This window comes from Cynocephalus volans, chromosome 2, assembly GCF_027409185.1.
Source record: "Cynocephalus volans isolate mCynVol1 chromosome 2, mCynVol1.pri, whole genome shotgun sequence".
Taxonomy (NCBI): Eukaryota; Metazoa; Chordata; class Mammalia; order Dermoptera; family Cynocephalidae; genus Cynocephalus; species Cynocephalus volans.
This window is the reverse complement of record NC_084461.1, coordinates 56,040,163-56,053,177: the sequence shown is the minus strand read 5'-3', so window position 1 is coordinate 56,053,177 and position 13,015 is coordinate 56,040,163. Positions and strand designations below refer to the sequence as shown.

General features: G+C 41.6%; 2 protein-coding genes across 2 annotated transcripts in view; one reads left to right on the top strand and one right to left on the bottom strand.

Annotated features, from left to right (window-relative positions):
* The window catches only part of NLN (neurolysin), a 106,451-nt gene extending 101,050 nt beyond the window's left edge, over window positions 1-5,401 (bottom strand). The window contains exon 1 of the mRNA XM_063086787.1: window positions 5,207-5,401. Within this exon, the coding sequence (XP_062942857.1) occupies window positions 5,207-5,247 (41 nt within the window). The 5' untranslated portion in view covers window positions 5,248-5,401. The remainder of the gene's footprint in view (window positions 1-5,206) is intronic.
* Window positions 5,402-5,535: 134 nt separating this feature from the next.
* The window catches only part of SGTB (small glutamine rich tetratricopeptide repeat co-chaperone beta), a 41,372-nt gene continuing 33,892 nt past the window's right edge, over window positions 5,536-13,015 (top strand). The window contains exons 1-2 of the mRNA XM_063086009.1: window positions 5,536-5,682; window positions 6,816-6,937. Coding sequence (XP_062942079.1) covers window positions 6,838-6,937 — 100 coding nt within the window. The 5' untranslated portion in view covers window positions 5,536-5,682; window positions 6,816-6,837. The remainder of the gene's footprint in view (window positions 5,683-6,815; window positions 6,938-13,015) is intronic.

Sequence of the window (13,015 nt, the reverse complement as noted above, 5' to 3'; positions counted from 1 at the left end):
CCTTTTGATGTACAGATTCTATTTCTAAAGAATTTATATTAAGAAAATAATTAAGAATTTGGAAAAAAACTAATAAAAATGTTTATCCAGGCACTGTTACTCACAGCAAGGAGTTGGAAACAGCTGGCATGGGCGAAAGTGGGATTAATCAAATTATACACATCCCCAACTGGACTATGTTGTAGCTACTTATATGATAGAAGGATGTTTATATCAAAATTACATAAAGTATGGCAATCTTATATTCATAAAATAATGTCTACATTGAAGAGATTTTGGAAGCTCTTAACAACTGGCTCTTCTGGATGTATTATGTGTATTTTTAATATTTTCTTCTGCTTGTCACTATTTTCTAAGTTTCCTAAAATGAATGTGCATTGCTATAATAATTTTGAAAACCAAGCTATTCTTTTTTAATTGAACGGGGAAACTAGGGCTAATAAAGCTGTAATCTGGGCTAAATACTATTGAATCACCCTTCCCATTTACTTCTTTGACCCATGTCATCTATCCCTCACTTTATAACACGCATTAGATTTTGCTTAACTTACATGCTGTGCAATCTGAGATAAGAGGAGGAACTTTCCTGGTTTGATTGCTATGGCAACACAGAGTTGAAAGAAACCTTAGATGTTATTTAGCCTAGTCCTTTTCACTTTACCAAATAAGGAACCTGTGAGAGACCCAAGGGAGTGAGTGATTTACTTAAGGTCACAAAGTAGTTGAACAGCAACTATAATCCAATCTACAGATTCCTGGTCCACTTATTCCTAATAAATTGGCTTAATAATCCTGCTGTGGATTGACTGAATTGTGTCACGGAAGTTCATACATTAGAAGCTGAATTCCCACTGGGACTGTTGAGGGTTGGGGATTACATAATCCTATTAAGGTAACTGAAAGGTGGGGCCTTGAAGAGGTGATTAGATTGTAGGACCATGCAGTAGTGAATGGATTAATAATGGTGGTCAGGGGCATGGTTCTTAGCACTTTAAAAGAAGAGCACATGAGAGGTTAGTCTCTCTCTGCTCCATCATCTTCTGCCATATGAGACCCCTGTGTCACTGTCACCACAACTAAGGCCTTCACCAAATGTGTTCCTTGGACTTTGGACTTCCTAGCTTCCAAAACTGTAAGCAATAAATTTTGTTTTCTTTAAATCATCCAGTTCCAGGTATTTTGTTATAAGCAACAGAAAGACTAATACATCCCCCTCAATGATCCTGGCTGCCATGCTGACCTTGGGAAGTGGGTATAGTAGCTCTGCCAACAGGAAAACCCAAGGGAAAACATAGGTCAGTTAAGCAAAAGCCTAGTTGCTCCTATAACACCAAAATGAACTTCCTAATGTCAGAGGAAAGAGGAAAAACACATCAGGAGAACACAGAGGGCCCTCCACATTGTCTAGTATTAACTCTTTTGGGGGAGGATATAGAGTTTGAAACAAAGAGCAGATTCTGTGATTAAGTCACTTAAGCCTTAGGTTAAGGACTACTACTGTATACGATGACTAATTGCAATATATGCCCTTAAGCAACAAAATAGTTGATACATAAGCTGGTAGATTGCCAGCTTCTAACAAGGTAACAATTGTATGGCTTTTTATATATTTATTTTCTTCCTTGCATAAACGAAGAATCTGGATACCACATATCAGCATTTCTCAAAATGGGGTCCACAGCCTTGGGCATAGAGGTATGGGTAGGGGTTCCTGAGACTTTCAAAAAATCTGTGAGTTTAAAAATCTTTCATGGGCCGGCCCGTGGCTCACTCGGGAGAGTGCGGTGCTGATAACACCAAGGCCCCGGGTTCGGATCCCATATAGGGATGGCCGGTTCGCTCACTGGCTGAGCGTGGTGCTGACAACACCAAGTCAAGGGTTAAGATCCCCTTACCGGTCATCTTTAAAAAAATAAAAAAATAAAAAATAAATAAATAAATAAAAATCTTTCATAATAATACTAAGATACTATTTCTCTTTTTCACGTTGTTGACATTTGTACTGAGGGTGAAAAGCAATTGTGGATAAAATTGTTGGCACCTTAGCACAAATCAAGGCAGTGGCACCAAACGGTTTTAGTAGTTGTATTCTTCACCGCCCTGCACTCATGCTAAAAATAATGTTAATTTCACTTTAGACTGTCCTTGATGAAATAGTAAAAGTGATGAATTTTATTAAGTCTCTAACCTTGAGTATATATGTGTGGCCAGGTGTGCATAAAGCCCTTCTGCTGCATACCTGAGTACAATGGCTGTCCAGAGCCACAATAATCAACCACATTGTATATCGACAAAATAAAATTAAAAATAAATAAATAAATAAATAAATAAAATAAAATAAAATAAAGTATAGATAGTGTGAAAAAAAGAAAAAAACAATGGCTGTCCAGGGAATTTGGTTGCCCAAATCAAAAGCACCTGTGCAACTGATTGAATTGTGAGCTGAAAATAACTGCTTTTTTCATGGAACACCATTTTTACTTGAAAAAAACTGACAGACAAACCAGGGTTATTCAGACCTAAGTATCTGGCAGAAATTCTGTCAAAGATATAACAAAGTAAGAAACAAAGAAACAAAAATGTAACAAAGTGACCCTGTCACTTCAAGGAAAACAACCGACAGTATGCATTGCCAATGATAAAATTCCAGCTTTCAGTGAAACTTAGAATTTTGGAAAACCGTATCTGCCACTGTGAACTTGACAGCTTCCTAATACTTGAAGACTTTTCTGATGAGATGGCTGAGAACATTAAGGAATGTGTTGTTTGATATTATATAATGAAATATGTTAACATTAGGAAGACCTGTATTACATGTGAACCATAATTTCCAGAAGACCTATGTTCTACCCCCAAGAAGATCTATTCAAAGTGTAAGATATACCAGTAGATTTTAATGTAACAAAGTAAGAAAAATACATTGATATAGTTTCAGATTCCACTTTGCAACTAACCTTTAAAAAACTATCACTTGTCAAACTTTGGTGTGATATCAAAGAATATCCATGCTTATCTTTAAAAAGTTATTAAAATATTCTTCTCGTTCCTGCTACATATGAGAGTGTGAGGTACAATTTTCTTCATTTCCTTAAACTAAAACAGAACAGTGCAACAAGATTAAATGCAGAAGCAAATGTAGGAATCCAGCTATCCTATGAAATCACACATTAGTTTTCCAAAAAATACAAGACAATGTCACTCCTAGGATGATTATTAAAAAACAAGAAAATAAGTGTTGGTGAAGATATGGAGAAATTGGAATATGTGGGCATTGCTGGTGGGAAAGTAAAACGGCACGGCCATTTTACATAAAAATAGTATGGTGGTTCCTCAAAAAATTAAACATAGTATTACCATATGAACCAGGAATTTCCACTTCTATTCATCCCAAAGAATTGAAAGCAGAGACTCAAAAAGATATGTGCACACCAATGATCACAGCAGCATTATTCACAGTAGCCAAAAGTTGGAAGCAACTCAAGTGTTCATCAAGAGAGGAATGGACAAAATGTGGTATATATGTATGATGGAATATTATTCGTCTTTAAAAAGGAAGGAAATTCTGACACATCTTCAACATGGATGAACTATATAAAACACAATACTAAGTGAAATAAGCCAGACACAAAAGGACAAATATTGTATAATTCCACTTATGTGAGGTACCTGGAACAGTCAAATTCATAGAGACAGAAAAAATAGTGGTTACCACAGGAGGAGGTGATAGGGAGTCACTGTGTAATAGGTTCAGAGTTTCAGTCTGGAATGATGAAAAAGTTCTGAATAGTGCTGATGGCTGCCACAGAACCGTACACTTAAAAATGATTAAAATGGTAAATTGTTATATTTTATCACAATTAGAAAACAGCCAAAAAAAAAAAAAAAAAAAAAGGAAAAAACTATAATGCCAATCTTCTCACTGATTTGGGGTGGGGAAGGATGAAAAACAGGTAGTTATTTTTTATTAAAAACATTATTTATGCATGTCATGCATTTACTACTGTTTTGTAAATAAACTAATACTTAAAAATTTTCCCCGTTGCAAATTCTACTGTGGTAAATATGGACAGATATAACACACATAAACAGAACCTCTCAGTCCTCAGTAATTTTTGAGAGAGTCTTAAATCTAAAAAGTTTGAGAACTGCTGTCATATGAATATTAATCCCCTCTTCTCACACCTGCGTTGTCTGCATTTAGATAGCAATACCACTTCAGCATGGAGACTAGCAAGAAAGGACAGCATGAAATATGTCACAATCATCAGATTAACTCTTTATAATTACTATTGTCCCCTGGATGCACCATAACTGCAAGGACAGAGCAACACAAAGCTCCACACAGATGAGAGGGAAGGTACAATAGAAAACTGTAAAAAAGCGTAAATGCTGAAATGTTCTAAAGTAGTTTTGGAGATATCTAGCAAAAAGCACACATTTCCTTTTTTTCTATTGGATCTTCATTTGGATGTACAGCTCTGGTCAGATTTGGGAATGGGGTGGTGGTGGCATTGTTTCCGAAAACCAGCGAATCCATGCCGAGAACTTAAGGCTCTCAGAGAGGGGCGGGGCTAGGGAGCTAGGCGGCGATCCAACGAGCGGGAGCTGCCCCAAACCGGGCCCGAGCAACAATTTTCTCCATGGTGGGCCAAGCCAATTTGCCCCAGCAAGTGGCAGAATGTTTGTTTTATGGAGAGGAGGAACATAAAGAGGAAATTAGAAAGCAGGGACAGAAATAAGCAGCGAAACCAAATTGGTTTCATCTTGTGTGGATGTTAAACGGCTGGAATGCTAATGACGTGCGCGACCGGCAGATAAGAATTATTCGAGTCTACAGCTGCAGCACTTTTAAAGACAGCTCTGCAGTTCTGCAGGAGGGCGAAAGTGAAATGATCTTCTCATCCGGACCATCTTTCTGCATTCATTTTGGGCCGGGAAATTCATTTTGTGATCAGTATCGCTGACCGTGGCTGAGGCAGTCCCAAACAAAGGGGAATGGAAGCCCTCCCGAGGGAGCGGAAGAGGGAGAGGTGGCCCCAGGGTGACACGCCTGGTGTCCCCTCAGGGGTCGACCATGCGGGGAAGGAGGGTCCCAGGAGCGTCGTAGGGGTGCGGCCGGGAAAGGCCCGGCCGGGGCGTCTAGCACGGCCCAAGCAGAAGCCCCCGCCCTGCCCACGGTCAAGGTTAACTCGCGCCCGGGGGGTACCTGTGGAGGCCTCGCACAGCCGAAAGGCACCGGGCGACCATGGGAGCGCCGAGAGGCGGGCGGCGGCGGGCGCGCAGTCCTTCGGCGTAGGGGTTAGGGGGGCAGGCGGCGGGATCTGGGCGCGCGGGAGCGGCGAGTGATCCCAGTGCAGGAGGCCACCGCGGCGGCAGCGGCGACTGCCAGCCCTGCCGCGCCCTCCCACGTGCGCCAGCCGCACGCCGGCGCCCAGTTCGGCCCCGCCCCGCGCGTCCGGCACCGCCCCTGGGGCGGTTCTGGCGAGACCCGGGAGCTGGAGCCAAGCCCAGCACCGCCCGCTGGGCTGAGGGGGCGGCGGCGGGGTGCGAGCCGGGGAAGTTTGGGCGACCGCTGCCGCTGCTGCGATCCGAGCCAGGCTCGAGCCCTGAGGACGAGGGGACGGGAGGACCGGCTCACGGACGCCCCGGGCCCGCAGTTGTCGTCTCGCGTCCTCCTGCCTGGTAAGGGGCAGGGTGCGTCTGGGAAGGGTGCGTCTCCCGCCGCTCCCGATGGAGGCCTGCACCCCGCGCCCGTCACAAACCCCGTCAGGGCGGAGGCGAGGCCCTTGTACCGGAGAGAGGGAGAGGGAGGGCGATGTGTTCTGGGGAGAGCAACGGGGAAACCTCCCGGGGGAGGTTGGACATCTTTCCCCTCCGCACCCCTTTACCCCCATTCTGTTTTCATCTTCTGCCCTGGGGCCTTATTTAATGCGTGTAACCCCATGGCCTAGTGGCTGGGCTGGCCTTTAAGGTAACTATTCAAATAATAAACATCCTAACGGCGGGTACCACACCCTGGCTTTGAATTAGGGAAACTGAGGAGCAGATGGATGATGCGATTTAGTGGAAATAAGCATTAAAGCCGGCTGGCCCTGCGCCACTGTTTAGATGCGATAGTATTCCATGTGAATGAACATGACCGGGAGCGTCCAGCCTGTGCACGAGAGCACAGCTACTGCAGAGACCGCTGGGCGGTTTGTAGTATCCATCGACTCAAGCAGTGGTTTCCTGACATGTCTGTTGATTAAACAGAAATGCCATTTTTATTAAGAACCACACTCAACAGCTGAACAACCTTTCATGAATGTATTTCCTCATCAAATAACCTACAAAAGTAGATGGAGCGTAAATTATTAATATATCTTTAAAAAATCTCATGAAATTAGAAGTTGCTCAGTGTGGATCAGCTTCTTAGTCAGCAGGAGGAAATCTCCCTCAACTCAGTAAGGAGGCCTTTGGGTGTATTTCTGTATCTGTATCTGCTCAGTACCATATATACTGTTAAGAGAGAGTGACACATTCAGTGAGAGTCTAAACTTATGTTATACAAGTTTTGAAAAAAAATTTACTTAAGCAAGATTTAACATAGTCTAATACTAGTGGATATAAATAAAATATGCAATACATTACCATAACAATACTTTGTGCTCTCCTGCTCCTTAAAAAGGGAAAGATTGAAGGTAATACAGGTTTCTTGTTTTTTAATCTTAATGTAATTTATAACCCTTGTTCTTTATTAACTTTGTAATTCATAACTTTTCTTACCAATTCTTTAAAATAATTTAGCTCAGTGTTTTCATTTTTTTTTTATCAAGGAAAAGTGTTTAAGCTTCTAAAATGTCATCAATCAAGCACCTCGTTTATGCAGTTATTCGTTTCTTACGAGAACAAAGTCAGATGGATGCTTATACTTCGGATGAACAAGAAAGTTTAGAAGGTAGTCACCTGTTCTTTGTGTTTGTGTTATAAGTAAAGACTAAAATAGCTATAAGTGCAACTTTATGATGTACTGTAATAAAATTAAGAGATTTTGTTTATGATCTATTGTAATAAAATCAAAAATATTTTCTCATTTCAAGGAGAGGCCTAACCATAAGGTTATCTCATTTCCTTTCTCTGAAGCTTGTTTAGTTTGTTTTAATTAACAACAAATAAGAGGACTATTGTTCATTTATTGAACAACTACCATATATTAGAACTATGCTATTCTTATTATAGGGATTTTTTTCTTCACAGTGACTGTTAAGTTAGTATTATCCTCATTTAAAAAATGAGAAAATAAAGCCAGATAGGTTAAGTAACATGGTACAGCTAGTATGTGACAAAACTGAGATTTGAATCCTGGTTCTTACTCTGAAGATCTTGTCTTCTTTTTCTAACAGGAAAGCATCTAGTTTAGATATAGTATGTGGGCCAGCCCATGGCTCACTCGGGAGAGTGTGGTGCTGATAACACCAAGGGCATGGGTTTGGATTCCATATAGGGATGGCCGGTTGCTCACTGGGTGAGCGTGGTGCTTACAATGCCACGTCAAGGGTTAAGATCCCCTTACCGGTCATCTTTAAAAAAAAAAAAAAAAGAAATAATATATGACAATACCTTAGTCATTGTAATAGCCCTGTGTAAAAGTCTATAATTACACCATTAATGAGCTCTGGTAAGTTCCTGTTTTGGGGCTTGAAATGAGAGGATTTTTTCCCTTGTTTTATGTAAACTTTAAATGCTGGATTTGGTGACTTGTATGATCACATCATGAGTTTCCTTGACACCATCTTTGTGCTTCATGTTTATGCATTATAAAATTTAAATTCAGTGTAACCATAACAAGATAGAATTCTGCAGATGGGCTTGTGGAGGTTCAGTGAGCCTACCTTCCTTGTGGCCTAAATACTTAATTATTGCAATGAGAGTACATATGAATTTCCTGTCTTTAAGCTGCTACTTCTATAAAGGGGGCACATCTATTAATGTCAATGAGAGTTCTCTTGCAAATATGCTTTTAGGAGGTGGGGATGAAAATTGGGCATTTGTTCTAAATCTGCTTGCAGTCTGGTGAGATGATGTCTTTCCAGGTGGCTGTGAGAGGAGCAGGTGATGCACAGTTGGAAAATGTTGCAATCAGTCCATTTATTATTAAGGTCTATTCGTCCTCCTTGATTGTTGAACTATGTGAAGATAAAGGTGATTGGTTATCTGAGAAAAATGTTGGTTATGATTGCTCTGCAGCAACCAGATAAATGTAGTCATTTAATAAAAGATATTTCTTTTCTAATCAAAGACAGTTTAATACTTTTAAGGATCAGAAAGAAAATTGAGAGTTTTTTAAAAACCAGGATGTTATGTCCTATTTTTAGGATGTTATTCGGCCAAAAATATGTGCATTCAGCTGTTTGTTATATATGCCAGTAAGAAATGGTGCCAATTGTTTTTAACTGACCCCTATTTTTGACTCTGTGAGTCTAATTTAATTGAACATGAAATCATGCAGAGGTTTCTGCCCACCTTCTAGACATTTTAAAAAGCCCTAGGAAAGGAACCTCAGTTCTAATACCAGTTTTATCATTATTGTGAAGTTGGTGTATCATCAGCTTTGAGTGTTGTCATCAAATTATGTCACCCACTCGTAATTGTTGTCATCTACTGACAGTTGCTTCAGTTTTTGATTGTTTGGTTCTTGCTCACTGTCGCTCTGTGTAGCACTACTTGTCTTAAGTCTTGGCAATTACAATAGTCTCATAGAGGATTTCTCCAGTTTCCTTGGCTCTCAGTTCTTGACCTTCTGTCCTCCAGTGTTACCTTAGGTATGATAGTGATCTAAGGTATAACCAAGTGGTTACATCAGTGGTTCTCAACTTGGGGGCGATTTTTCAATGTCTGGAAACATTTTTGATTCTCACAACTGGGGGGCTTGTATTACAGGCATCTCGTGAGTGGGCAGAGGCCATGAATCCTGCTAAACATAATACAGTGCACAGGACAGCCCGTGACAACAAGGAATTATCTGGTCCGAAATGTCAGAATGCAGAGACTAAAAATCTTTTCCTAGTCCTTATCATTACCAAAATTGCATTCTTCCCATAATCTCTGTCTTAAACATTCTTCCCATAATCTCTATCTTGATTACTACTGCCTGTCTTTCTAGCCCAATCCCTGTAGAATCCCTACTCCAACAATTCTTTAATCCCACCAATACCTCCAGTCTGTTCATCTTCATCTTTTCCCACTCCTCTTCTTATCCATCTTAAATTCCATTATTGATCCTTATAATTATTTCCTTGTATCTTCCTCCCTTCTCCCTTTCTTGCAAAACCAACCTTGTGTAAGTCCAATTATCCACCTACTATGTACCCACATCCATGTGGCTGTATATCGATGGAGCGAAACACAGCTTTGTTGACTAGTTCCACTTTAAATTCATGACCATGAAGCTCAAGGAGAACTTCAGTGCGGACAGGCAATTGCACTGTCTGTTCCAAGTTCATTCATACTTTCCTGGATGACCATTTTAACACTTTCTCATGCTTTCTCAAAACCCCAAACCTCTTCTCCTATCCTCACTTTTAGTTGATGACTTTGCCTCATACTCCACCAAGGAAACTGAAATAATAGGAAAACAACTTCCACAGACTCCCATTGTCCATCAACCCACCCACCAGCATCAACACCCACATACTCTGCTTGCCTGTCTGACTTTTACCACGGATGGACCATCCATGTTCCTTTCTAAATGGAACCCCTTTACTGGTATGCTGGATCCCATCCTGTCTCACCTACTCCAGTATATCATTGTAGTTATTCTACCCTCTTTGTCTTATATCATCAAATTTTCACTCTCTACTGGATCATTTCCATCAGAGTATAATCACCATTATTTCTCCCTTCTTAAAAAAAGCAAACAAAAACAAATAATTATTCTTGCCCTACTACCCCCTCAACTCCTGTATTAGTTTTTGTTGCTTATAACAAAATACTTCAAACTGGGTAATTTATAAAGAAAACAAAATTTATTGCTTATAGTTTCTGAAGGTGGGAAGTCCAAAGTGCATCTGGTGGTGGCAACAGTGACCCAGGAGTCTCATTGCAAGATGGTGGAAGCAGAGAGAGCAAAGAAAGAGACAGACAGACTCTCCTCTTCTTTTAAAGCCCTCAGAACCACATCCCTGACCACCATTTTTAATCCATTCACTAGTGCACGTCCTACAATCCAAACACCCCTTCAGAGCCCTACCTTTCAATTACTGTAATAGGATTTCCCACCCTCTTAACAGTCATAGCAGGGGCCAAGTTTCTAATACATAAAACTTGGGGGATGGACACAATTCAAGTTCCAGTGAGTTTTGGGGGGACATAATTCAATCCATTGCATTCCGCCCCAGCCCCCCCCCCCAAGCTCATGTCCTTTTCACATGCAAATACATTCATTTCATCGCCAAAGCCTTAACTTGTTTCAACTAAAAACTCCAAAGTTCAGGGGCCGGCCCGTGGCTCACCTAGGAGAGTGTGGTGCTGATAACACCAAGGCCACAGGTTTGGATCCCTATATAGGGATGGCCGGTTAGCTCATTTGGGAGAGCGTGGTGCTGACAATACCAAGTCAAGGGTTAAGATCCCCTTACCAGTCATCTTTTGAAAAAAAAAATAAAATAAATAAAATAAAATAAAAACTCCAAAGTTCAAAGTCCTATCCGTGAAATCAATATAAGTCATCTACTTCCAAGATACAATGGTGGGACAAGCATAGGGTATATATTTCCATTCCAAAAGGGACAAATAGGCCAAAAGAAAGGTGTAACAGGTCCTAAGCAAGTCTGAAACCCAGCAGGGCAAGCATTAAATCTGAAAGCTGGCAAATTGTGTACCTTGACTCCATGTTCCACCTCCTCCACATGCTGGTGTGGGGGTTGGGTCCCCAACTCCTTGGGCAGCTCTGCTTCTGTGGCTTTCCTGACCTTAGGCTATACTTCAGCTCTCCCAGGCTGGTGTTCCACTCCGGTAGCTCCACAGGTCTGGGGTCTCCATGGCGGTCCCTTTCTCATGGCTCACTAGGCATGGGACTGTTAGGGTTTCTCTGCTGCAGCTATGACCCCATGTTTCTGCTCAGCATTGCTCTAGTGATTACTCTATGTGGTGAATACGCTCCTGCGGCAGATCTCTTCCTGGGCCCCCAGGCTTTTCCATATGTTCTTTGAAATCGTTATGGAGGATCCCAAGTCTTCACAGCTCTGGCATTCTGCAAGCCTGCAGAACTAACACCACATGGATGCCACAAAGGCTTCCAGCTTTTTTTTTCCAAAGCTGCATGTCCAGTCAATTTACCCACAGCTAGAGTAGCTAAAGCAGCTGGGGGTACTGGTGCTGGAAGCAGCTTTCCAAAGTGGTCCTGGGCAGTGAGCCCCTGGAGGGCTCCTCAAGCCTGTTCCCCAAGACCATTCTGTCTCCCTAGGTCTTTGGGCCAGAAATGGAAGAGTTGGCCCCAGAGACTTTTGCAGTGCCTTCAGGTCCTTTTTCTCCTTCTCTTGATAATCCCTTTCCTTTGTACTAATTTTCTTAGCTAATAGTCACTGGGCTGCACCACTGCATGCTCTCTGCTTCTCTACCACATGGCCAGGCTGCACATTTTCCAAATCTTTATGCTCTGCTTCCCTTTTAAATTCTGGCTTTATGTCATGCCTTTGCCACCATAATTCAGAGTAGGCTGTTGCAAGTAGCCATGCAGCTTGCTTAATACTTTGCTGCTTAGAAATTTCTTCCACCAGATACTCTGGTTCACAACACCTAAGTTCCAACTTCCACAAATTCCTAGGGAATGGACACAATGCAGCCAAATTCCTTCCCAGTTCACACCAAGGGTGATCTTTGCCCTAGTTTCTGATCAACTTCTTATTTCTATATGAGGCCTCCTTAGAAGGGTCTTTACAGTCCATATTTCTATCAGCCTTCTTCTCGCCACCATGTAACCAGTCTCTAAGATATTCCAACCTTACGGTTGTCTCTTTGTCTTCTGCTGCTGCTTCCCCATTTTCGAGTATTTGTTATAAACAGCACCCCACTTTTCTGGTACCAATTTTCTGTATTAGTTCATTTTTGTTGCTTATAACAAAGTACACTGAACTGGGTGATTTATAAAGAAAATGAAATTTATTGCTTACAGTTGCTGAGGCTGGGAAGTCCAAAGTCCATCTGGTGGTGGTGACAGTGACCCAGGGGTCTCACATTGCAAGATGGTGGAAGCAGAGAGAGCACAGAGAGAGACAGACTCTCCGCTTCTTTCCTCAGAACCACGCCCCTGACCACCATTTTTAATCCATTCACTAGTGCATGATCCTACAATCCAATCACCCCTTCAGGGCTCCACCTTTCAATTATCCTAACAGGATTTCCCACCTTCTTAACAGTCACAGTGGGGGCCGAGTTTCTAATACATAAAACTTGGGGCACACAGTTCAAGTTTCAGTGAGTTTTGGGGGGACATAATTCAATCCACTACACCTCCCCCCCCACTGAACCATCGCCTAATATTCTGTCTCCCTTTGCAGCAAAACTATTTGAAAGCGTTGTCTATACAGTTGACCCTTGAACAATGTGGGGGATGGGGCACTGACCCCCAGTGCTGTCAAAAATCCACATGTAACTTTTGACTCCCCCCAAATTTAATAGCCTACTGTTGAACGGAAGCCTTAACAGTTGATTAACACATATTTTGTATGTTATATGTATTATTTACTGTATTCTTACAATAAAGTAAGCTAGAGAAAAGAAAATGTTATTAAGAAAATCATAAGGAAGAGAAAATACATTTATAGTACTGTATGCATATTTACTGGAAAAAATCCACATACAAAGTGGACTCTCACAGCTCAGATCTCTGTTGTTTAAGGGTCAACCGTATTTGCTTTCTCCAACTCCTCTCCTTCTCTTCTTTCCTAAACCCATTCCAGTTAGGCCTTGGCCTCCATCTCACCATGCACATCGCTCTCTTCAAGGTCATTAGTGATTTCTGTGTCGTTTATTTCAA